At 33.3% G+C, this 27,297-nt stretch overlaps 3 protein-coding genes across 5 annotated transcripts in view; 2 read left to right on the top strand and 1 right to left on the bottom strand.

Moving 5' to 3' along the window:
• Positions 1 to 64: 64 nt before the first annotated feature.
• LOC128179871 (chitinase domain-containing protein 1-like) lies at positions 65 to 27,275 on the bottom strand. 3 transcript variants are annotated; one of them, XM_052847537.1, is made up of 12 exons: positions 27,218 to 27,275; positions 24,512 to 24,643; positions 23,940 to 24,089; positions 22,839 to 22,971; positions 22,367 to 22,408; positions 20,942 to 21,048; positions 20,759 to 20,820; positions 16,216 to 16,308; positions 7,754 to 7,852; positions 7,220 to 7,375; positions 6,791 to 6,868; positions 65 to 233 (listed from the first exon to the last, which is right to left on the bottom strand). In XM_052847537.1, the coding sequence occupies exons 2-12, from the start codon at positions 24,608 to 24,610 to the stop codon at positions 92 to 94; spliced, it is 1,161 nt and encodes a 386-aa protein (XP_052703497.1). In that variant the 5' UTR covers positions 24,611 to 24,643; positions 27,218 to 27,275; the 3' UTR covers positions 65 to 91. The 3 variants fall into 3 exon arrangements, with proteins under 3 accessions (XP_052703497.1, XP_052703496.1, XP_052703498.1); XM_052847536.1 differs by lacking the exon at positions 27,218 to 27,275 and adding an exon at positions 26,181 to 26,269; XM_052847538.1 differs by lacking the exon at positions 27,218 to 27,275 and adding an exon at positions 26,212 to 26,234.
• LOC128179870 (ankyrin repeat domain-containing protein 50-like) lies at positions 9,064 to 13,769 on the top strand. The gene is made up of 2 exons (XM_052847535.1): positions 9,064 to 9,788; positions 9,934 to 13,769. The coding sequence occupies exons 1-2, from the start codon at positions 9,155 to 9,157 to the stop codon at positions 13,227 to 13,229; spliced, it is 3,930 nt and encodes a 1,309-aa protein (XP_052703495.1). The 5' UTR covers positions 9,064 to 9,154; the 3' UTR covers positions 13,230 to 13,769.
• LOC128179872 (ADAM 17-like protease) overlaps positions 26,667 to 27,297 on the top strand; it is a 36,931-nt gene continuing 36,300 nt past the window's right edge. Inside the window, exons 1-2 of the mRNA XM_052847539.1 lie at positions 26,667 to 26,834; positions 27,171 to 27,297. Coding sequence (XP_052703499.1) covers positions 26,786 to 26,834; positions 27,171 to 27,297 — 176 coding nt within the window. The 5' untranslated portion in view covers positions 26,667 to 26,785. The remainder of the gene's footprint in view (positions 26,835 to 27,170) is intronic.

Raw genomic sequence — 27,297 nt, 5'->3', positions numbered from 1 at the left:
GTATTTATCGATACTTTTGAAAACTCATTGTACTATTATTGCTGAGGATAACAACAAAAGGAAATAAAAGTAAAATTTTATTATGCAAAAGTCACAGCAAGTCATAAAAGTAGTCCAGTCCTTGTCCTATTTCCCAGATGGAGATTCCCGTCCCCAGGCGTTTGGACAGATCCAGCCTCCTCTGTAAGGATTGTAGTGTGGGGTAGTACACCAGACCGTGCCCTCGGTCCGTTCTGAAACGACCACGCCCATCAAAATGATTGAAATAAATGAGAAATGAACTCTGGCATAATATCACTGACAAAATCATACGCGGCTTAATCACAACATTATAAGTTATAAAGAAAACTGCAAATAACACAACAACGTAAACAAGAGGCCCATGGGCCACATCGCTCACCTGAGGAACAAGAGGTATGATAAAATCACCTCAATGGAGTCATAATACAAACTATCTGGACAATGTACAATAATTCATGTAAATCCTGTCTAAATAAAATCCATTTTCCCCTGGATATTCTTATGTTTATAATCATTACCGGCAGTCCCTTTTCTAACAGGATGATTTTATAGTCATATCATATGTTGAGTATTGCAGATCTAAAAAAGATCCCTAACAATAGTTTATATATGGGATATAAACGTACATCAAACTCTGAACCTTCTCGTGAGGCCAAAGAATTGTCCTGGGGCCAAAGTCTTAACAATTATAAAGAATCATATGGCTGATTAGTTTCTGAGAAGATTTTTAAAGATTTACCCTATATATTCCTTTGTTAAACTTTGACCCCCCCATTGTGGCCCCACCCTACCCCTGGGGATCATTATTTTCACAACTTTGAATCTACACTACCTGAGGATGCTTTCACACAAGTTTCAGCTTTCCTGGCTGATTAGTTTCTGAGAAGAAGATTTACTGTATATAATCATATGTTAAACTTCGATCCCCCATTGTGGCCCCAACCTACCCCCAGGGGTCATGATTTTCACAACTTTGAATCTACACTACCTGAGGATGCTTCCACACAAGTTCCAGCTTTGCCGGCGAATTAGTTTCTGAGAAGAAGATTTTTAAAGATTTACTGTATATATTCCTATGTTAAACTTCGATCCCCCATTGTGGCCCCACCCTACCCCCGGGGGTCATGATTTTCACAACTTTTAAATTTACACTACCTGAGGATGCATCCACACAAGTGTCAGCTTTCCTGTCTGATTATTTTCTGAGAAGAAGATTTTTAAAGATTACTGTATATATTCCTATGTAAAACGTCGATCCCATATTGCGGCCCCTCCCTACCCTCGGGGGTCATGATTTTCACAAATTTGAATCTTCACTACCTAAGGATGCATCCACACAAGTGTCAGCTTTCCTGGCCGATTAGTTTCTGAGAAGATTTTTAAAGATTTACTTTTTATATTCATATGTTAAACTTCGACCCTCCATTGTGGCCCCACCCTACCCCCAGGGGTCATGATTTTCACATCTTTGAATCTACACTACCTGAAGATGCTTCCACACAAGTTTCAGCTTTCCTGGCCGATTAGTTTCTGAGAAGAAGATTTCTTAAGAGTTACTCTATATATTCATGTTAAACTTCGACCCCCTATTGTGGTCCCATCCTCAGGTGAGCTAAAAAGGTTAAGTTTACAATTCAATAAGTGGGTTTCTGGAAGAACAGATTTTGAAAATTTTCGTAATAAATATTGACAATTTTTTATACTTTTTTAATCTTTAGCTTTTAAGATCTGTGTACAAACATAGAATTGTGAGCAAATCTCTGTATCTTGCTTATAATTCGAAGCTTAACACTCAAATATGGTTAGTAAATAGAAATTGTAAACAACATGCACTACATGTATAACAAATAAAGAAAACAATTTATTTTTTCGAAATGAATCATATATATATACATGGATATACCTACATATTTCCGTTAGCGATATCAAACTCTATTTAAACTGAATAAACTAGAGAAAATGCCGAGCATCTCAACAATTGCATTAATCTACCATTACGCAAAAGATAATGCCGAATTACCGATAGAATGAATTGTATTTCAGTACCCCTACATCAGACTTTGCTTAATATGCGCAGGTAAACAGTTAACGTAACTGTTTGATTTACCGAAGTCTCTGATTGATTTGATACGAATAATCACGAAATACAGACGATAGTTTCCAGGTTACAAAACATAAATAATGAAAACGAAACGAAAATCAGAACAAGCTAACACCAACGTCATGTGTGAAAACTGTCAACGCATTGAAATATTTAGCCTCAATTTACTTCACAAAATCGGCACCAATATATTTTTCATGTTTCAAAACTTCCCTTCATACGCGAACTGTTGCACAACAAGCAAATTCATCATAGTCAGATCGACCCTTTTTCGTATAATGTCATGGCTGCTTTAAACAAAGAACCTCGTTTTAGAAGTATGGAATACGAGTCTTGGTAAAATGGGTATGCAAACCCGGGCCGTGGCAAAATAAATGCCAGGGCAGATCGGCAATCGTCAATTCCAAATACGCATTATTTTGCAGCAATATCTACAGCGAATACAAATATACTAGTCCATCAAATATCCTGAAATTATAATGAGATTGGCAGATTAATAACTGCCAATCTTTTGTTTTGCCCAGGCCAACTCTTGCCTACCCATTTTACCGGATGCCGAGCCCGATTGAAATACGCCTTTCCTTTATTATTATTTTCCTAATAACTTCGATTTGAAACAAAATTACCCCTTAATTTTTGCAATTTATATTTTCCTTCCCATAAGGATAATTTATGCTAAACTACGTTGAATTTGCCTCGGTAGTTCTTGAGAAGAAGATTTTTAAAAATGCACCCCCCTTTTTCTACAGTTTCATGGTTTTCTCCGCTTTGAATACAGATCGGACTTTAATTTTTGCAATTTATATTGGCCCTCCCATAAGGATGCTTTGTGCCAAATTGAGCTAAAAATTATTCGAAATATAAATATACTTCTTACAATATGATTCATTATTTTGTAGCAACATATATGCATAATTATATTATCATATTGCACTTTTTCATTAAAAAAAAATCTATTGAAATAAAAAACATAGGTAATCACAGATTACAAAGCTCACCGAGACGAGACACCACCCTTATGAGACTTCACCTTTAAGAGACCACCTTATTCATATTAAATGAAAATCATACTTTATGATCTTGGATATTCATGGATTCTGTTTTGACACAATATCATATATAATCTGTTAAAAAATTGTATGATAATCATATGTTCATTTGTTAATCAATACAATAATATAACATTAAATATTGCATCCTATCATATTTACAACATATATCATACAATACAATATAATGATATTGTAACGTATGATATGACATTGTATTGTGTTATACGTTATTGTATTTGATAAAATAATACAATATCAATATATATAAAACAATATAGTATTATATTACAATATCATATTACATAATACATCATAACATTGAAACATATGATATTATACTGTATAATATAGTATGATATTGTATGATCATACTGTATTGTTTTTAATACATAATATGATATTGTATCATATGATACAATATAATTTGATACAACATTGTATCATATCAAATGATACAATATTATGTGATAAAGTAAAATATTATATAATACAAAATTATATTATACATATTGTATCATATAATACAATAATATGCTTTACAATATCATACAATACAATTTCATGTGATGTGATAGTATATCATATTATATACCAATATCATACAATATCGTATGATACAATATTATATAATATTACAGTATAATATTATACAATTTTATGTGATATAATTCTATATTTCAGAAACTAATATCATATTATTCAATATCGTATGATACAATATTATAGAATATACAATATTGTATCATAGGATACAATATTATATTTTGCAATATCTTATGTAATAGTATCATGTGATAAAATAATAAATTAATAATACAATATAATATTATTACTTATTAGGTTAGTTACTGACTCACTACGGAAATATATTGGGTTGATCAATCTCATAGATGGCGAGGCGAAGCCGAGCCGTCTATGAGATTGATCAACCCAATGTATTTTCGTAGTGAGTCAGTAACTAACCTAATAAGTGTTTTGTTTTCCCCGAGAACTATTAAGCGACATATTTATTCACAAATAGCGATGATCATGGCACAGCCATGTATAAGATGCCTATCATCTCCTCCAATTTAACTCATTTAAACTCTTCAAAATTTTCAATCTCACCTTTCAAATACTCTTTAAAAATCTTTGCTTCACCCATGTTTACCTACAATGTTTTGTTGATATTCTATTTTAAATGTTTTCTCCCTTTTCTCTGCAGAGATTTGAGCAAATTTCGACGCTGCCATTTTGTTCTGCTCCAGACAAAACAATGTGACGTCAATATTCTAAGGGCAACTACTCTAATTTTAAATAATTTCAAAGGGCAACTACTCAAAATACTTTAAGAACTTACGGCATGCGGTTTATGTATTAAGTACTATGAAATGTCGTAATGATTTAGCGAAGCGTCGACCAATGATGGCCATATTGCCTAACATTAATTCTCACAGAACAAATATAGAGATATATGATGCAATCAAGTGCTATGTTTAAACCAATGAAAATGTGACATTTCAGTCCAAGGGAAAACAATATACAATATTGTATCATAATATACAATACTATACATAACGATATCATGATACAATATCATAACATAAGACATAATTTTTTTTTTTTTTATAATATTACATATGATATTATATTGTGTTATATTAAACAATATTGTTTCATACAAAACAATACTATATCATAGGAATCATGTTATATCATTTATCAACAAACACGTCTATCTATCGAGCAGGTTTGAGTGAGGAAGGAGATTTCTTTAGCATCCTTTATAATGGAGATCAGGCTCTGCATCTGAAGCAACCACTGCGTTTCATTTATAATATAGTTAAATCAACTATGCAAGCTATCATCTATAAAACATGTGACCTGTTCCAAAAAAACTAAACCTCATCCAGCATCCGAAACCTATGGCTCAGATTCAGCATTCAAACCTGTCAGGTGCATCAGTATAAATAAGACGCATCTCCATGCAAGTTTGGTGAAGTTCGAACCAGTAATAACCAAGATATCATCATCAGAGGGCACTAGCAATTAAAACTTTAACCTGCTCCAGCATCCGCATCCTATGGCTCAGATTCAACATCCATGCCTGTCAAGTGCATCTGTATCATAAGACACACCATCCATTCAAGTTTGGTGAAGTTAGGACCTGTAATAACTAAGATATATTTTTTAGCATCCTTGATAATGGAGATCAAGCTCTGCATCTGAAGCTTCCTCTGTGATTCATTCATTCTACAGTTTAATCAACTATGCAAGTTTGAAATAGTACTATTATCTATTAAACGTGTGACCTGTTCCAAAAAACTTAACCATTTCCAGCATCTGAAACCTATGGCTCAGACTCAGCATTCAAACCTGTCAGGTGCATCAGTATCATAAGATGTACCATCCATGGAAGTCTGGTGAAGTTAGGACAAGTAATAACTAAGATATAATCATCAGAGGGCACCCGTTTCAAAAACTTTTACCAGCTATAAAAACCTTAACCTCCTCCAGCATCCGAAACCTATGGCTCAGATTCAACATCCATGCCTGTCAGGCGCATCTGTATCATTAGACACACCATCCATTCAAGTTTGGTGAAGTTAGGACCTGTAATAACTAAGATATATTTTTAGCATCCTGGATAATGGAGATCAAGCTCTGCATCTGAAGCTTCCTCTGTGATTCATTCATACTACAGTTTAATCAACTATGCAAGTTTGAAATAGTACTATTATTTATTAAACATGTGACCTGTTCCAAAAAACTAAACATATCCAGCATCTGAAACCTATGGCTCAGACTCAGCATTCAAACCTGTCAGGTGCATCAGTATCATAAGATGCACCATCCATGGAAGTACGGTGAAGTTAGGACAAGTAATAACTAAGATATAATCATCAGAGGACACCCGTTTCAAAAACTTTAGCTATAAAAACCTTAACCTCCTCCCGCATCCGAAACCTATGGCTCAGATTCAGCATTCAAGACTATCAGGTGCATCTGTATCATTAGACACACCATCCATTCAAGTTTGGTGAAGTTAGGACAAGTAGTAACTAAGATATAATCATCAGAGGGCACCTGCAACAAAAACTTTAACCAGCTCTAAAAACCTTAACCTCCTTCAGCATCTGAAACCTATAGCTCAGATTCAGCACCCAAGCCTGCCTGGTGCATCAGTATCATAAGACACACCATCAATGCAAGTTTGGTGAAGTAAGGACCAACAGTAACTTAGTATTGCTATCAAAGGGCACCTGCAACAAAAACGTTAACCTGGTCCAACAACCCTAACCTCCTCCAGCATTTGAAATTTAGGACTCAGATTCAGCATTCAAGTCTTTCAAGTCCATAAGTAGGTCCAGATGCATCATCCATGCAAGTTTAGTGAAGATAGGACAAGTAATAGCTTAGATACAGGACCTGCAACAAAAACTTCGACGCCGAGGGTATAGCATAAGCTCCCCCTGACTTCGTCTCGGTGAGCTAAAAATCAGCAAGTTTTTAATGTTATGTTGACATCTCAGATTAACCATAATCCTTGAAAACCGTTTTAGAAATGAAACCATGGTATATTTAAAATATTGGAAATATTTTGATGAACTTTGAAACAAAACAGAAGAAAACATACTTATATTCAGCTATATGCTCTTCAGACTGAGGATCCCATTTGAACTTTGGTTTAAATTTCCTTAAAATGTCTATATATCTGCAAGAAATAAAGGGAAAATGATGCAAATAAGTATTCTTGAAGTAAATATGTCTCTTCAAGATGTTTATAAACCGTTTTTTTCAAATTTAATTTTGTCCACAGAAAAAAGAAATATAAAACAACATTTTGAATAAATACAAACTGAATTTTATTTGGAAAATATAACATACGACATAATTTTACCATGCTCTATAACAATAAAAGTATAAAAACATTCATAACAATTCTTTTTTACAAAGGTTTCTGAACTAAGAAAGATACACGCTAATAGTATTCATTCTTCTACAAAAAACCATTTTCAAAAATAGATGAAGGATTTACGTTAAAAAATTGCGATTAAACACTTACTGGTTCCCCACAATAGGACCACCCCCTCCTGCAGAATATTCATTTCCATAAAAATTCAACCCCAGCAAAATTTTCCGTCTGACTTGAGGATCATCGTCAGGAGCTAGTGCTATAACACAGGATTCCATCCACGACAGCGGGCTGTTCGGTCCTGGTCTAAATAAAACATACAAAACATATCGCGCCGAATTCCGTCATTAAAATTAAATATTAGAATAATATTGAATAATTCTTACTTTGAATTACAACTTGACCTGTATTATTTACGTTTTTTTCACTTGGCAACACAACAAGATTCAATTTGACGATTTATATATATATATATATATATATATATATATATATATATATATATATATATATATATATATATATATATATATAGTGAATTTACAAAGAGTTTGTTGGGGACTCAGTATAAGGTGTTTCTATACAATAAGCCTTCCCTTTTACCCTTTTATGGCTATAAAGGATATATAATATTAACTATGTAAACATTATATAAATCAAAGGCGACAGTATAAACAAACTTACCTTGAAGGATTAGAGAAATCGTAAGTCATTAAACTAAATGCATCCACATACGGAAGAAGCTCATCAAACTCCTTTTTGCCAAACATTCCGTCAACATTCCTACAATTAAAAAACATCATAATATTAACTTGAGTTCGGTTCTGATGGAAATTCTAGTGGCCATAATTCTTTTTTATATCAGAAATTCGTATATCTATGTCTTTTTCATTTACTATCAACCTCCTTTGGGAACAATCTTGAGTCTACTATATTCAATAAACCTAATGCTATTTATATTTATTTCTTGCTATTTGTCTCTGGGAGCGAAAATGCATGTATCCTTTTCCAATCACTTCCTCTTGAAACTGAATAAACCCTTATTTGAACACACCTGAAATGCCTTCACCCAGAAATGATATGATTAAAAAACAAAGTACATTTTCATAGCTTTCATAAAAAAGTCAGAACCACAGAATTGTGCTTATTTACACCCATACTTTTGGATGTTCACAAAAGTCTTCCGCGAAGTTACATTTTGTAATTCTAATAAATACATGACTCATTGCATTTTTTAAAAAAAGGACCGACACGTGAACGCGCACACTTAATGGCAAATTTTTCCTGCCATGCACCTTTGATGATACAATGCAGATAATTGCTGGCATAATTAATGAGTCGAAGATAAGCTTTACTGAGAATCCCAGGCAGAACAGACTTTATCTCTAAACAAACGATAACATCATTAGTTTAAAACAATGACATGAAAATCTGTGTAATCATAAAAAGTGTTGACGAAGATGTAATTACTTTTAATGAACAATAGATGACAATGGTAAGACAAACAATGCAGAAAACCAATTTCCAAAATCTACAAAATGCTTAATATTTTTATCAACATTTAAACAATGTTTGAATAAAGAAAATAAAAATATTAAAACGTGTAAATAAAATTTAATTCTAAATACCAATTACACTAACCTGTGGTATATATACTGATATGTGTTTAGATTTGAATTGAAAACAAAATTTTCCTCAAGACACGAATATGAATCGATTTAAACAAAGCGTTAAAATTCACATTCAAGCCGTTCAAGCATATACTATTAAATATAAATTTAAAAAGACATTTAAACTTCCGTAGCCTCGAACCAAACAGAAAAAATCAAAATGGCGACAACTAAAGAAAAATTTGTGTCAGACGAAAAGTTTAAAAACTACGTTAGTCTTGTAGTTGCCTTGAAGTTTACGAAGGATGGACTAAAAGATTACGTTCAAAATGAAATCAGTAAGTTTTATGAGCGTCTATCCAATAGATGTGCTGGATTTTTACCGTGCAACATAAGCTGCACCAAAACAAACCCAACGAAAGACGCATTGTGGTGCGATTCCTGCAAAAAATGGAGAAGCGAGTTCCGCCGACACATGCGCTATCCTGGACAAGTAAACCGTGTCAAATGGGAAATGTTTGACTCTAGAACATGGGGAAGAGACAGTACACAACAAACCCTCAATCAAATCATGAACGTTTATGTACATAAGTGTCCAAACCCGACAGAGTCAACAATGGATGACATTATCAATATCGTTTCTCTATTTGAAAACTGTTTATATTTTGATATTGGAAATAACAAAGCATTACTTGGGAAGGTCCGTACAGTTCGGAATCAACATTTTGCTCATAATAAGACATCAATGGTTGAGGAAAAAGACTTCAGACAATGTTTGAAAATACTTATTAGTGTTCTTCAGGAAAAATCAATTAAACATAATGAAAAGTGTAAGGAGGCTGTGCATGTACTTCATGATCTAAAAACTGAAAACCGATTTCAAAATAACCATGTAGTAGATCTTCAACAAGTTATAGCAGAGAAAAACAGAGAAAATACATCAACTAAAATAGAAAAATATTTTCAAGAGAAAGATAAAAGACACTTGACAGATAAAAGAATCTCTACATGGTTTATATGGATAGTGACGATAATAAGTGTTTTAATGTTTTTATGTGTTTTTTATTGTAATTTTCAAGAAAACATTTATAGCATATCCACCAATAAAGGTAAGAAATGTGTATTACTTGTTTAACTTGCACTTTTCATTCACGTCATAAATTATATATTTAATCTAGTTTGCAATCCATGCCATGTGTGCCATTTGATATAATGTGTAGCGCATTTGTCATAATTATGCATTTACTATTGTAGATTGCATTACAATGGATTTTTCGTTTCCATGGGAAAGTGACCTTGATTTTTCGTACTACATTAAGACACATGGAACTCTTATCGGCAGAGAATGGCTTATTGAAGATATTAGCTATCAACTACTGCATACAGATTACAGAGGTATTCTGATAGCAGCCGAAATGGGATTCGGAAAGTCGGCAATTGTGTCAAAAATCACTTGTGATAGTGACAAACTCTCTCCTGGATATCCCATACATTCAAAACTTATGTCAGTGCATCTTTGTCGCGTTGACTCGTATATTACATTGAATCCTGGAATATTCGTCAGAAACATGGCGGGGAGCATCGCAGTAAAATTTCCTGAATTTGGAAACATTATACATCTGGACAAAATGGCACAGGAATATCTTTTTACCAAAAGATGTTTTGAAGACCCCCGAGGATGTTTTGATTTTGGAATTTTAGGTCCACTACAAAAAGTACGAAATGTACCTGACACGATGATTATAATGGTTGATGCCTTAGACGAATGTATCGAGAGAGATAAAGACAATATATTTACCTTGTTGTATGAAAAAATCCCGCGTCTGCCAGCTTTCGTGAAATTTTTATTCACATCTCGAAATATTTCTCAAATACGAGAAAGGCTTCCGCCCGGGGTCATACTTTACAATAACCCAAGATTCAAAGAAAATGCGGAATTGGATATAAAACGGTATTTAGAGAAAAGGTTACAAAATGACACCATACGAAAACAATTGAATATAATTATGTTTTCTGAGGCAAAGTCAGAACAACAGATAAACAAACTAGTAGACATTGTTGATGGTAATTTTCTTTTCCTGATAAATGCCTTTGATTTTTGGATGACAAATGGAGATTTTCATCAAATACCCGATACACTTGAACATATTTACGAACTGAACTTAGAAAGAGTCTTTGGTAAATCACAAGATACTTTTGAGAGCGTAAGATCTTTATTGGAAATCCTGTGTGCATCTTTAAATCGGCCAACGGTAAAGGATGTTTATAATTATCTAAATCTGACAGAGCTAGACGACAAATTACATCTTTCTCGTCTTTTGTCTGGAGATTTGTCTCATTTTCTGACACGTGAGTCGGGGAGAATAGGATTTGCTCATAAACGTTTTGCTGATTTCATATCTTCAAATAAGAAATTTCTTAAAAAATATTATGTATCGAAATATAATGGTCATGTTCAAATTTCGAAGTACTTGATCACTAATTTAAAACATCGAAAGGAACACACATCTCGAATCGACTTCATATATATGGTTTATCACGTTGCAAATTGTCAAAACAATGCCCTTCAGAAAATGTTTAAAGAGGAAATTAATTCTCTACGACAAAGTGAAACAGTTCAATTGTTTGATGGACTTTTGCATGAAACGGTTGCTCGGTTAAATTCACATCAAACAATTAAATTGTTGATAGATGTCACTCCAGATCTCCAAGTAGACAGTAAAGACGAAGCGAACTCGCCGGCTTCTTACATTGCAGCCGCATATGGCAATGCTAAATCTCTAGGCGCTCTGTTTGAAAATGGAGCTGACAAGACGTTTGCAAGGTCGTCTTTTCTAATAAGGAGTTTATCACAGGAACTAGATTTGATATATACTTGTAAATATGAAGCTCACTGGGGCTACAGTTTAATTAACATAGCTTCACAAAATGGCCACGAAAAAGTTGTAAAGCTTCTCATACAAAATGATGTGGATCTACTTCATGAAAACGCAATTGGATTGAATTCCTTTCATCTAGCTGCTGAACATGGCCATTACCGCATTCTGAAACTGCTGATTTTATTTAGAGAGTCTCTCTGGATTCCCAGTTTGAATCATTCACTTTACCTTGCTGCAAAGAATGGACATGCTAATGTGGTAGAATACCTGCTTTCTTTAGGAGCAGTCGATGACTGCTTACCGTGTAATGGAAGTCTTTATTGGATACCCAAGGGAAAAGGAAGACTGCAAAGCAAAGGAGCAAGAGAGTTTTACTATGATCGCGATGAACATGATTACGTTCTGACAGATGATCAGCGTTTTCTCTTTTGTGAAACTGCATTAGAAATAGCAACGCAAAACGGTTATTTTGAGGTAGTAAAAATTTTGTTAAAAGAAGAAACAAACGCAATGACGTGCACCGACGCAAGGGGAAGAACTCCAGTCTTCACTGCAGCGGCATTTGATAGGAAAGATATTCTTCTTTATTTTTTGGATGAGTCTAAACATCTTTTTAATGCAAAATGTGAAGATAAGTTGACTATAAAGCGCATGAAAAGAGACCTAGGAAAATTAGAGATAAGAAATTACCATTTTAAATGCTGTAAAAAAGAATTGGCATTGCAAAACTTTCTTGCTTTGTATTCAACTAGTGAAACAATATTTGCTTTGTACAAAAATGGGTTGAGAAATTGGCACACAGAAGATTCTTCCGGTGCAACTCCATTTCACTATCTCTGTTGTAGTGGAGTGGAGCCATCTTTGGGAGGGATATTCGAGGCAATATTGTCTTATAATGACAAGTCACAAAATGGCTCCACACCAATACATAGTGCAGCAATATGCCGCAATTTTATATCTTTAGCCGTATCTTCTATTAGGCATCATAAAATATTTACAAGCGTAAAAGACTCTAACAAAAGAAATGTTTTGCACTATTTAGCATACAAAAATGAACAACAGAGTTTGATTAGTAGACTTCAAGATGCATTTAAAACAATAGGGTTACTTGATTTAATGATACATTCTGAAGATTCTTACAATTCACTAATGGCTGAACCAGACACTGAGGGAAGAACGCCTCTCCACTATTCAGCTATGTCTGGAAATCACTCTATTTTATATTCTTTGAAGTACAAACTTGATAAAAATTTGTTCAAAATAAGGGACAATAATGGAATGACAGTTTTGGATACTTTATTTGAACACATGAGTACAATTACACCAATTGAAAATAACTATATTTTGATTCTACCTCATAGATGCCCCATGTCAGCTATTTTTGAATTAATGGAATGCTTCAGTGAGCGCGTGCAAATTTTAGATTCATTTGAGTATTTTGTATACATGATTTTTAAAGAAACTGTCAATGTAAGTATTTTAACACAGAGAGATATTTTCTTGTATATGGAAACAGCTATTAATAAAAACAGAATATATACGCTTGCATTGCTAAAACATTTCCATCCAAGACTCTATAAAAATGCAATTATTCAAAACGGTTCTTATATCTTTGGACTTATTACTGAAGGACTAATAATTCCCGTTACTGAGACCACTCATTTTGAATGACATTGTGACAATGTTTATAAACAACAACCAGTCTGGAATTAATATGTCAGAGATGTTGATTGACAAAGACAGAAAGTATTGGACACTTTTCACAGAATTTAATCCAGTTGACTCTTTGTTCTTAAATAACACTTTAAATAATTTTCCGAAGTTGCCTACCAAAAAAGATCTGCTTACTTCAATTACATATGGAGGAAACATTGCTGCTTTAAAATACATCAAACCAGACAATAATACTATTTTTAATTTAACCTATTACATAGATATTGCTCCATGCCTTTCTTCTGAGCTGGTTCAATTTAGAAGCAAATTAAATGTAATTTATTATATACCATTTAAGAATGAATGGGTGGTTCAGATGGTAAGTTCCGATCCCTATTCACATGTCTTTTTTGTAGAGAATTTGAAAAGTATTTATTGGCCATCTTCGTATGATGAATTCCTCCTCAATGAAGTAGAACTATGTAATCTAAGTTCAGAGTTAAATTTTCTTCATAAAATGTATGCAAAGGGTTTTATTAAACTAGTAGAAATGCTGCCAGAAAAATCAAACCTTACAGCTTTTTGCATGAATCAATTGTCAGTCAGCCCGGTGTTCTTGGGTGTGTTTTTCAACCATGTTAAAATGTATGGTGGTAACACTCTTTTTTTAAATCAAAATTATGTAGCACTGCTGTTTAAGATAGTTTTAGATTATAAATCTTTTGTATTTCCGAAAGAGTCAGTGGCTTGGCAATGCAACAAAATTAAAAACACCAACAACAGAAAAATTTCCAAAAAATTACACTGTCTAAAGGAATTAGAAAAAGATGTTTTGAACTTTCTTACTGTCATATGTAAATTGAAAAATGAACAGTGCAAAGAAATTTTTAAAATAAAAGATATTCTAAACTTCGTAAAACCTATGACTTGGTATGATAAAGAAATTCTAAAACCTATGACTTGGTATGATAAAGAAATTCTAAAACCTATGACTTGGTATGATAAAGAAATTCTAAAACAAATTAGAAAACTAAAGAAACTGCGATATGCATACAAAGTTCCTTCATATAATGATCTGTACTCTAAAACATTGAAAAAAATCAATTCACTGAACTGTCTATGCTCCAACTGCAAAACTAGTTTTTCAACAGGGAACAGTATCTTATGTCTGAAATATATATCTGTCCTAAATAAAATAAATATCAGAATATCTAGCAAAATACAAGCATGCTTGCAGATGATTTTTCCTTTATCATACCTGATATATCATGAAACAGTTTACATTTTACCAAATCTAGCAAATCGAAACACCGTGGATAATGTTAAAGTAATGATTGCATATGCATCAGTACCAAACTTCCATAACAGTCCTATATTCAAGTACTGGGATGTTCTAAGATCTCAGTTTAATGACCCCTTTCGAGAAATGACAACCACAATTTTATCCTCCAGTACAACAGAAATTCTAAAGTGGGGCACTGTTAGGGCTACTACCAAAGAGGGCTTTTCTTTTGATAAACCTCTAACTGCTTATGATGAGATTTTAGGTGGAGATCAAAAGTAGCTCTCCATTAATTAGTTTCTAAAATAATATACAAATATTTCCAACTGCTCCGTTTTTATTTGAAAATGATTGATCTTTTAAAACACCACAATATGAAGTCCCGCTTTCTGTGCTCAAGCTCCAAATGTGTCACTTTCACTACATGTAGCATTGTATAATAATGCTGACATTTTGTGTTGTATTAGATGTAAATGTAATGTATATTAAGCATTTTAATGTTTTTCTGTTCTTGAATACACTGTGAGACATACTCTTTAATATTTTTCTTCTCTTAACATATTAACTGTGCATATTTTGTTCATTTGTTTTAGATTCATTTGTGTGTTTATCTTTATCAACATTTATGAAGTTTGAATCTAATAACAACAGCAAATTATAAGGAAAATAAAAAAGTAGTGTTTACATGTTGTTTATATTTAGTTTGTTCTTTTTTAAAGTAACTGAGCTTGATAAGCAGGCTGGATGGTCAAAATCCAATTCATTTTTGTTTAAAATTTAGGCAATTAAAATAATTGACGTATTGTCATAAAGGTTCATCTGACTTACTATAGTATGCTGCCAATGTTGTGTTATAAAATCAATTTTTATCATTTCATTTGAGAGGAATAAATAAAACTGTTTTACAGTTTTTCTCTTCACTGATTTGTCACATTTACATACATGAATACATTCAAATCCTTGTAGTTTGCATGGTCTGAAATGTATCAATAATGTTGAGACATTTACAATACGTTTTGGTAAAGCTTCACATATGTTCACAACCATAATGTACATGTAAGTGCAACAAAAATTTGTATTATTTAAGCATATGACAGAGTTAGCTGTGATATGAATTATCTCAAAAAATATTCTACATGAAAAGGTTCACAACATTCATGAGTGTAATGCCCAATGTTCTGCAAACAGTTACATGTGATTGATTGAGCTCTGACCAAAAGGATTTGTCTTGCAGTATACATAACATGCATAATAGATACAGGGATGTTCTTATATAAGCTTTTAAGAGTCTGAACCTAGACCTGAATGCAAATTGCTCTAGATGAACTAAGATTTTATTTACAAAATTATAAATTGGGCTGAGTTTGACAACAACCATCTGTTGAATTCCTGTTGAATATTAAACAACCACTTGTAGACAACAGTCCTGGATTTTTCTGGAGAAGGATAAGCATTCCTATGGATGTTCCAAGGAATGCTTTTGTTTTAAAAGTGGGTTCCAAAGTTTAATTTTAGGATTTTTTTTTAGAAATATAATAAAAAGGACCCCTAACCCCACCCAATAACCCGACCTTCATCCAGGTCGGTGCATTAATTGACATGAAAAAGACCTGAACCTGTTTTGTGTTAAGATTAGGTACACTTGTGAAAGCCAAAGAGACATACAAATATTCATCAGATATAATTGAACTTCTGAATGTATGAATCCTTAAAAACACTTACCCAGGATAAACTGGTGGAGGAATGACCAGAATCAAGATTTTACCCTCATTCTTGAAAAACTCTCCTAAGTGCTTAAGGAAATGAACCAGTTCTCTGAAAATACACAGCAGTTATTCAGGTATTTTGCGAGTGGAGTCCTATCTGTACTTGTGAATTTTAAATTTGATAGAACAAATCTCCAATTATCACTTTTCTCATACGATAGTTTAATTTTCCTTTTAGAATAATTAAGACACAAAATTAGAAACTTCCCCATTATTCCTTAAAACTGACAAAATTCACAAGTTTGGAATAGTAAAATGATAATTATAGTTCACTTTCACCCTGTTTTATTCAAGCAAAATATGTTTGAAAAAAAGATTTTTTTCATTTGACTTTTTCAAATGAAATTATTTGCAGTTATAATGATCTTTGAGCCTCAATTATGCTGGATATCTATAAATTATCCCAATTTTTTAAATTTGTACCATAAATCTGCCTTTTATATTGACAAATGTACTTAGTCTTCTAGTATTGATATTACAATCAGTTATTCAACAAAATTCTTGACTTAGTGGTTCCACGGAGATCTACTACATGTACATATAGGTAAGGGGGTTTGAGTCATCACTATAATTTTTTTGTTGTTGATCTCAACTAATATATCTATTCCATTGTTTCCATCGAGGGCAAATTTACAATAACTTTGGAAAATGCATGGATACCATCAATTTTTTAAATTTTTGTTTCATTTCATTTATTATATAAGTTTGAAGGACAAATAACATTTTAATGATAACAAGAGGCCAAGGGGCCACATCGCTCACCTGAGCAACTATTGCCTTAATTTTGATCAAATTAGCATTACAGTATCAAAATATCTTGACAACTAAGTACAATAGATCTTGGTAAAAAAAAAAAATCTGCCAATTTTTATCCACCTCTTATTTTTGGGTGAATACCAAGCCCTTTTTGTTGTTGTACCTGTAAGAAGATTTTTCTCTATTCCTATATACCCCCCCCCCTCCCCCATTTCGTGGCCCCACTTTTCTCTAGGGAATCATGGTTTCATCAAACTTAAATCTGCATAACCTGTGCTTTCACACTAAGTACTGAGTTTTGGACCGAAAATCCCAGGATATCTTTAAAGATTTTCTCTATATATTCCTATGTAAAAATTGAAACCACCATCACGGCCCCGCCCTATCACTAGGGACTGTGATTTTGCAAACTTGAATTTACACACCCGAGGATGCCTCTACACAAGTTTAAGCTTTTTCTGGCCAAATAGTCTTTAAAAAGAAGATTTTTAAAGATTTTCTCTATATATTCCTATGTAAAAATTCATCCCCCATTGCGGTCTCACCATACCCCTGGACTATTATTTAAACAAACTTGAATCTATTCGACCCCGGGATGCTTCCACTCAAATTTGGGCTTTCCTGGCCTTATAGTTTTGAGAAGATTTTTAAAGATTTTCTCTTCATATAAAAATTTATCCCGCCCTACCCCCAAGGACCATGATTTGAACAAACTTGAATCTACATTATCTGAGGATGGTTACATGCCAATTTGAGCTTTCTTGGCCAAATAGTTGTAAAAAGAATTTTTTAAAAGATTTTATATATTTCTATGTAAAACTTGATCCCACCTCTTGTGGCCCCACCCTACCCACGGTTACAATGATTTGAACAAACTTGAATCAACACTACCTGAGGATGCTTCCATTTTAATTTGAGCTTTCCTGGCCTAATAGTTTTTGAGAAGAAGATTTTTAAAGATCTTCTCTATATATTCCTATGTAAAACTTGATCCCCCTCTTGTGGCCCCTCCCTACCCCCGGGGACCATGATTTGAACAAACTTGACTCTACACTACCTGAGGATGCCTCCATTTTTTAAAGATCTTCTCTATATATTCCTATGTAAAACTTGATCCCCCTCTTGTGGCCCCTCCCTACCCCCGGGGACCATGATTTGAACAAACTTGAATCTACACTACCTGAGGATGCCTCCATTTTAATTTGAGCTTTCCTGGCCTAATAGTTTTTGAGAAGAAGATTTTAAAAGATTTTCTCTATATATTCCTATGTAAAACTTGATCCCCCAATTGTGGCCCCACCCTACCCCTGGAGACCATGATTTGAACAAACTTGAATCTACACTACCTGAGGATGCTTCCATTTTAATTTGAGCTTTCCTGGCCTAATAGTTTTTAAGAAGAAGATTTTTAAAGATTTTCTCTAAATATTCCTATGTAAAATTGATCCCCCAATTGTGGCCCCACCCTACCCCTGGAGACCATAATTTGAACAAACTTGAATCTACACTACCTGAGGATGCTTCCATTTTAATTTGAGCTTTTCTGGCCTAATAGTTTTTAAGAAGAAGATTTTTAAAGATTTTCTCTATATATTCCTTTGTCAAACTTGATCCCCCTCTTGTCGCCCCACCCTACCCCCTGGGACCATGATTTGAACAAACTTGAATCTACACTACCTGAGGAAGCTTCCATTTTAATTTGAGTTTTTCTGGCCTAATAGTTTTTGAGAATAAGATTTTTAAAGATTTTCTCTATATATTCCTATGTAAAACTTGATCCCCCTATTGTGGCCCCACCCTACCCACAAGGATCATGATTTGAACAACCTTGAATCTACACTACCTGAGGATGCTTCCACTCAAATTTGATCTTTTCTGGCCTAATAGTTTTTGAGAAGAAGATTTTTAAAGATTTTCTCTATATATTTCTATGTAAAACTTGATCCCCCTATTGTGGCCCCACCCTACCCCTGGAGACCATGATTTGAACAAACTTGAATCTACACTACCTAAGGATGCTTCCATTTTAATTTGAGCTTTTCGGGCCTAATAGTTTTTGAGAATAAGATTTTTAAAGATTTTCTCTATATATTCCTATGTAAAACTTGATCCCCCAATTGTGGCCCCACCCTACCCCTGGAGACCATAATTTGAACAAACTTGAATCTACACTACCTGAGGATGCTTCCATTTTAATTTGAGCTTTTCTGGCCTAATAGTTTTTAAGAAGAAGATTTTTAAAGATTTTCTCTATATATTCCTTTGTCAAACTTGATCCCCCAATTGTCGCCCCACCCTACCCCCTGGGACCATGATTTGAACAAACTTGAATTTACACTACCTGAGGAAGCTTACATTTTAATTTGAGCTTTTCTGGCCTAATAGTTTTTGAGAATAAGATTTTTAAAGATTTTCTCTATATATTCCTATGTAAAACTTGATCCCCTCTTGTGGCCCCACCCTACCCCCAGGGACCATGATTTGAACAAACTTGAATCTACACTACCTGAGGAAGCTTCCATTTTAATTTGAGTTTTTCTGGCCTAATAGTTTTTGAGAATAAGATTTTTAAAGATTTTCTCTATATATTCCTATGTAAAACTTGATTTTCTATTGTGGCCCCACCCTACCCACAAGGATCATGATTTGAACAAACTTGAATCTACACTACCTGAGGATGCTTCCATTCAAATTTGAGCTTTTCTGGCCTAATACTTTTTGAGAAGTAGATTTTTAAAGATTTTCTCTATATATTTCTATGTAAAACTTGAACCCCCTGTTGTGGCCCCACCCTTCCCCTGGAGACCATGATTTGAACAAACTTGAATCTACACTATCTAAGGATGCTTCCATTTTAATTTGAGCTTTTCTGGCCTAATAGTTTTTGAGAATAAGATTTTTAAAGATTTTCTCTATATATTCCTATGTAAAATTTGATCCCCCTCTTGTGGCCCCTCCCTACCCCCGGGGACCATGATTTGAACAAACTTGAATGTACGCTACCTGAGGATGCCTCCACACAAGTTTAAGCTTCTCAGGTCGAATAGTTTTTGAGAAGAAGATTTTTGAAAAATACCAACAAATTTTCAATAATTCTCAATTATCTCCCCTTTAAAGAGGGCGTGGCCCTTCATTTGAACAAACTTGAATCCCCTTCACCTAGTGATGCTTTGTGCCAAATTTGGTTGAAATCTGCCCAGTGGTTTTTTAGAAGATGAAAATGTGAAAAGTTAACGACGACGACAACGCCGACAACGACAGACAACAGACAAATTGTGATCAGAAAAGCTCACTTGAGCCTTTGGCTTAGGTGAGCTAAAAAAAAAATACTTTTAAGTCTGAGGATCGGATAACCTTAAAAGACATGGAACAATATATTGCCTAAATAGGTACATTTAAAAATCTAACAGTAAGGCATGCACAATTAATGTACAGACACTTGGTATAATAGTAAACTTCCAAATTAAATATTTTTACCCTTGTTCCTTAATTGGCCTTAAAATTGACTGTGGCTCTATTCAATGTATGTCTTATGGGGTATCCGAGTTTGATGTTTGTTTTAATATGGGATCCAAAGACATTGTAACACTTGGTCTACTGACTGGCATACCATCAATTTCCAAACATTTTGTCCATTTTATCGAAGGAAAATAATGATGGAAAGGAGGGGGTGGGGGGGTGGGGTGTGGTAATCAATATCTCATTTGTATACAAAGATTTCAGACACTAAACAAAGTTCTTACTTTCTGTACTTTCCACCAAGCTGTGACCAGATTTCAACCACTATTCCAGGAAATTTCTTTTTCTAAAAAAATGAACATTCAAGTATTCACTTCTGGCAATAACATTTAATGTTTGAAACCTCAAGAAATAAATAAAAAATGCAGCTACTGGTATTAAGGTATTATATGTTAGAATGCACATACTTTGATAAATTTGAGAAGAACATTTGCACAGTCTTCTATGGCACTTTCATCAGAAAATAAGCTTTCATAGTCTGATCTACTCCAGCCATCAAACAGGACTCTAGGAACTGAAATAACAAATGGGAACAATGAAGCCGTACATCGATAAATATCATTATACAATAGTAAGAAAGGGAAAAAAGGTAAAACATTCTGATTAGTGGGTCATTTGGACTATTCACTTAATGTTTTAGTATTCGATAAACATAAGTTCAACTCTACATATCTGACAATTTTTTAAGACAAACCTTGGGCATCACCAAACTGAACACAACAGATATACCTGTACTTAAAATATCTAGTATATTGAGCAAGTTTTACTTGCCTTGGAGAGGCTCGAGCTCTGTATATAGCTATATTGTATAATATTTGTTGAGAATTTAATTTCGTTTTATTCGTTGGCCAATTTATCAACGAAATTAAATCCATGATGAATTTTTAACCCAAGTATTAATAAATACAGAGTTGATACAAAATACAATTTAGAGGTTGTGATATCACGAAATTAAATACCATCGAAACTGTATTTGGTTTAAAAACAATGAAAGTTTAACCCAACGAATATATGTGCTTCTACAGTATGCAAATAACAATTAAAACTTAAAGCTGAACACTGCTCTAATTAGACACTATCCGTCATATTTCTCTTTCATCATCGTATACCTGCAACCCCTATATAAGCTGCAGACTCGTTAACAGTTTAAAGTATTTTGCTGTAGAGGTCTCACCTGTGAGGCTGTTCATCTTGCCTTGTTATGTTACTCAAATTTTATGCCCTTTTTTCAAGCCAGGAGAATACTTACCTGTACATCAAATAAACAGGTCAATGCATTTTTTACAAACAGAATATATGCACATAAAATAAGAAATAAATGCATAAAATCCAAAAACCTCGACAGGAACACTACACGTTTGCTATGATTTTCAGGTGTGCAATCGAGTGTAACAAAATCAAAGATTTATATACCAGTGTGACTGTGCCATTTTACAAGCAGAGTTCAGCTTTTAAGCTAAAACATGGAAGTTTACTTTATTCCCGGTAAAACAAGGTTTATAGCTAAACAAATCATCTACTGTATGCAGGGTTATTTTCGCCCTCGTGTAATTTTCACCTTTTTACATTTGCAAACGGTTTCGCCCCGTCTTGAATTCGCCTAGATGCAGTTGTGTTAACAGAGATATAATTTGCAATGTAGAGTTTGCCCAGTCTTAAATTTGCCTTCTGACAACGAAGGCAAAAGGGGCGAAAATAAAACGGGGCGAATATTTCCCTGTATACAGTATAAAAATATTAAGGTAGATCTGATGTATAATTGGTTGACCACCCAGCCTCCTCAGGTGATCATTAAATGGAATGTACCCAATGGTGAAAATGTAACACCTTACCCATTTCAGTTGATTTTCCTTTTGTAACATCTTCTACCCATCCTGAAAATGATAAACTCAATGCAAAATGATAACTATTAAAACTTCATCTCCATACATTCCTTGATGTTAAATATACTGTAACCACCTCCACAAACCTAATTGAAAAATTTCATTGCATTAATTCCTTCCTAACACCCATTTAATAAGCCTACTCTATTATAACTGAGGTTGATATCATATATATATATATGACATATCATGTTATTACAAAAACTATGTACCTTAAATAACATACATGTATACCCTTAAAGTAGGAGAAAAGCAAACTTAATCTAATGAACTAAATCAATATTACTAAAGGACCATTCAGTTACAAAACTAAATTATAATTAGTAAACTACCGTAATGATTTCATCATGCAGATTTCCTACAGTTTTGCAAATTTGGAAATATTTATAAAATCATTATACATCATTATACATCATTATACCCTGATCTATGTCGTGGTCTCCTTGTACAAAGAAAGTCCCGCCTTTCCTCCGTTTGATCTGTAACCATACCGGCGACACAAAGGAGAATTTTTGAGAGAAAATCTTGGCAACATCATACCCATGATTGTTCCACTGGAAAAAAAATATCACACAATAAAAATAACAAACAATAAATATGTACCAATTTACATGTATATGTGGTTTTATATAGATGTATGAATTGTTTGAAGGCATAAATTTAGCCCAATTAAATTGAATTTTATAAGGTAACTGTAATGTTGTAAGTGTATAACATACAAAGGATGGTTTATTAAAACAATTAAATTAAAAGATAAACTTTTTGAAACAGGTAGCATAATCTTTATATGACATCAGATTTGATGCTCTTCAAGTGTATGAATAAAAACAAGAGAAAGAAACCAACTAAACAAAACTGATACAACTGAAAACAAAAATAAAATGCATCCAATAGTAGGTGCTGGGGCCAGCATTATTTTACAGACTGAAAGTAATCAATTTGTTATTTTTTAATACTTCAAGTTTTAGATCATCATCATTCTTCTTTCTAACTAAAATGAAAGTGTTATCCTCACAAACATCACTTTCAGGCTAATATTAGCAACTTGATATCAGTATATAAATGGCTGTAACATATATTCAAACATAACAATTTCAAACATATAGTCAGACAGATTCAGCAGTGGAAAATTAATTAATTATCCATTTTCGTTTTGAGGAAAGCTTACGTGTACCAAAGCCAAAAAAAATTTCAATGTATTTTCTGAGGCACTGGATCACTATATGTCAATTGCTGCTGTATTGATAGTGAATTGCAATATTGAAAAAGGGGAATAGCCCAATTTAAGTTTAAATCTGTCATTGAGTTATTCCCCTTTAAAAGTAAAAAGAAATAGATGCCTGCAGCCTTATATTTCAAAATCTTTGGTCCGAGAACTATTATATTGATTTATTTGGCCCAAAAAGATACATGATATAAGAATTTCAACCCCCCTCCCCCCAAATTGTCCAAAAAGCCTGAAGCAGCCACTTCTTTATCTTACCTTTGCATAACTGTGCATGTATTTCTTTGGTATACTTACAGGCGTAACGTAGGCCAGAGTGACCCCTGGGAAATGTTTGACCTCTCTGTCCCTGTCACAATAGGATGCATGTTCCTTGATGATGTCTTTAGATTTGAGTTTTTCTGTGACCAGGCCTCTGTCTATGACATTAACTGAACTCAATGTCACCTTGTAAAATAGAAATGAATCTAAACCTAAATTACAAGAAATAAAAATCTATATCAATTAATATCTATGTTATGTTGCCCTCTTGTTTACATTGATTTGAACAGTGATTAATTAACACTGAAGGAAAAAAAGGAAACATTGCCCAGTCAAGCTAAACTTATTAAACTATAAATCAATATCAAAGACAGAGAAAAATTAACCCTCAGATATCATATTAACCAAGGAACACTGGAGACCATTTGATGCAATGGGTATTTATATACAAAATGGAAGTTGTGAATTCCATAGTGAGCCGACTATACATGTATACGTATGTTTTCAAACACTTTTAATTAGACATCTTTAAAAACCAGAGTTAAGATATTTTTTAGATGAGATGATTATAACAGGTAAAATAATTATAGCAGGTAAATTAAATATACCTCTTTTTGTTTTTCTTTTTTCTTGTCATTCTTTGATAGAGTGGCCCCAGTCAAAACCAACTGCATGAGAAGACTAATCCACAGAAAACTTAAATCCATTGTCTAATCCACCGGGGTATCTTTTTTATGCACCTGTCAAAGAAATCAACACATTTTATCATTTATTTCATAATAGAATCAGATGATCGATATCCTTCATTTTATTGTTAAATCAAGAAATTTTATAATAATTAAACTTTTAAAATTTGTAACTATCAGCATAATATTAATATAACAGATACATATCAATAGCATTTTATTTTTCGACCGTTTTAATCAGGCAATAAAAACACTATTAATAGTGTACAAATTTCAACTCCAGTCAAAGACAGCTTTGATCATGATCCTGGGGCCTGATCTAATTTATACCCCCAGTCCAAAAATTTACCAAAAGAAACAATTTGTAACAGCACCTTTGTGTATAACAGGACTGGCTTCTAGGCATCAGAGAAGTCTTAAAAGTAACACTAACTTACAGTATGATACTGTTTAGTAAATTTCAGACAACTCGACGTATACATTAAATATAAATGTTGCTGTAATACATGTACTACATGTTCACACTGATATATTACCAATACAATTAATGTCTTGTATATACCCTCTATAAAAAATGGTTTGATTATTAACATTCAATCTTAAATGCAACTGTTTTATAAATTTAAGAATTAAGTTCTGGAAAAGCTCAAATGCTTATAATATCAACTGAGATTTGGCTCCACGAGGATTGCCTCTCGCGATTTCAAGTGAAAATTCCTCACATTTATATTAGGAATCTACAGTATATAGTGTGTAAATGGATGGATAAAATAATAATGGACCAGTCCGGTATTCAAACCTGGGCCCATGAATCTTTTGCCAAGTGTTCAGTACCAACTGAGCAATCTGGTGCCAGTGACCAAACCAGTCTGAGCATCACATTCCTTCCCCCGTAAATGGTATCTTTTACATCTCCATAGTCTTTCCCCTGGCAGGAGTTAATCTGTCAGTTTCAGGGGTTGGCACAGCACCAAATGTAACAGGATATGGAAGAAATAATGACGGGCCAGACTTAATTTGAATCCGAGTTCCGTGACTCTCAAATCAGATGCTCTACCACTGAATTGAGCAATGATCTGGCGACGTCATGATCGAACTAGTCAGTTGACAGTACGTTACATTTGAAACATAATATTATACAGGCAGAAACAACTTTAGCGCTAGGCACATTCTCTTAATTTAGCTTTATTGCTAAATTTAGCTAAATGTAGCAATTTCAAAAAGCTTCACATTACTTTACATATAAATATAGGTAATTCTAACAAGAGGCTGGAATATTCTTTAGAATATCAAGTAACTTGCAGACATAATTGATTAGTGAAGACATTTTTATTCACTCCTCTACCTACAATTTTTCATTTTTGAAAAGATTTTGAATACATTAGTCAATCATTTGTTATGCTGTAGAACTAAACCATATAACTGTATATCTGATAATCAACTTATCAAGAAATAGTGCCAGACGTTATAGCTGGTTAGCGCATCGGCGCACAACAGGTGCTTGTACTTCTTGAAAGTCTGATTAAGAAGAAACAATTATCAAAGTTTCCCCGTCTTTTGGATTGTAATATACATCTACTATTACTTATACCTGTGATTTATCCCTGACAAACTCTACACACCAAATGAGCGCACCTCGGTGTTGAGTATCGTTTCTCTTGAGCAGACGAACTGTTCAACTATTTACCAGAAATATAGGCCTATACATGTAGGTATAGATCTTATTTGAAAGATAACAGAGCACAAAAAGTGGCCTTCTAAACTAGTATTTATTATAGTATGTGTATTCAGAAGAATTCATAAATATCTCTGTTTTTATTTTAATTTTTAAGTTTTTTTTAATTAAAAAAAAAAGTTAACGTTACATTGTGTGGATGCTTTTATAACAAACACAATAATAATACATGTAGAATCTTACAATCTTATGTATCTTATCTGATTAAATATTTAAAAATACATTCATAAAATAAAACAATTTTATTATAAATCTAATGTTATTTTTTTTTATTGTGAACGATCTGACAATCTGTAAACTATATATAATAAGTTTTGGGGTATTAGGCGAGCATATCAAGACGTGAAAATGAAAGTAGAAAATACCAGTTGTTTTCGTTTTCGTGTTGCGAGTAACAAAAGCAACTTATTTGGACCTTTTTGTGTTTCTGTGTGTAATGTTTCTAAATTCTAATAGGCAGTATGGAATTTTGTGTATATATATATCTACTCTGCTTCTCGTGTGCATACGGTGGGTACAGACAAACGAATCAAGGGTGTGGTCTTAATGGTGTTCTATCACTCAATCACTGTTTATTGACTTCTCAGGAGCACCACAGACCTAACGTCTCCTTTTTTTTTTACTGGGACCGGGGCTGAAAAATTTAGAAAATTAGCTTTTTTTTGGGGGGGGGGGGGAAGATTTAGGTAAATTTTCATAATCAAGAGATGCATGTAACGTTCGACTAAAAATTTTAAGAACTGCATGAACGTTTGAAAATGTGTGCATTTACTATATAAGTTTTGTGCAATTGCCAGGGGTAAATATAGAAATATAATACATATTGAATAATTTTACTTTTTGCAGCCTTTGAAGAGGATTTGTCATACTATGAATTCTTAAAGAAAACTGACCTAAATAGACGCGTTCGCAGGAGCGTTGATCCAAGGCCAAATGCAGCCATCCATGAAGTGTGGTTTGAAAGTTTTGGAAG

This window comes from Crassostrea angulata, chromosome 4, assembly GCF_025612915.1.
Source record: "Crassostrea angulata isolate pt1a10 chromosome 4, ASM2561291v2, whole genome shotgun sequence".
Taxonomy (NCBI): domain Eukaryota; kingdom Metazoa; phylum Mollusca; class Bivalvia; order Ostreida; family Ostreidae; genus Magallana; species Magallana angulata.
This window is presented reverse-complemented; position numbering and strand designations above follow the sequence as displayed.

Coding starts and splice junctions, on each gene's coding strand:
- LOC128179871 (XM_052847537.1), bottom strand. CDS start 24,610: ATGGATTTAAGTTTTCTGTGGATTAGTCTTCTCATGCAGTTGGTTTTG. Junction 7,376..7,753: donor GATTTCTCTAATCCTTCAAG/GTAAGTTTGTTT, acceptor TGTTTTATTTAG/ACCAGGACCGAACAGCCCGC. Junction 6,869..7,219: donor GGTCCTATTGTGGGGAACCA/GTAAGTGTTTAA, acceptor TATTTCTTGCAG/ATATATAGACATTTTAAGGA.
- LOC128179870 (XM_052847535.1), top strand. CDS start 9,155: ATGCGCTATCCTGGACAAGTAAACCGTGTCAAATGGGAAATGTTTGAC. Junction 9,789..9,933: donor TAGCATATCCACCAATAAAG/GTAAGAAATGTG, acceptor TTACTATTGTAG/ATTGCATTACAATGGATTTT.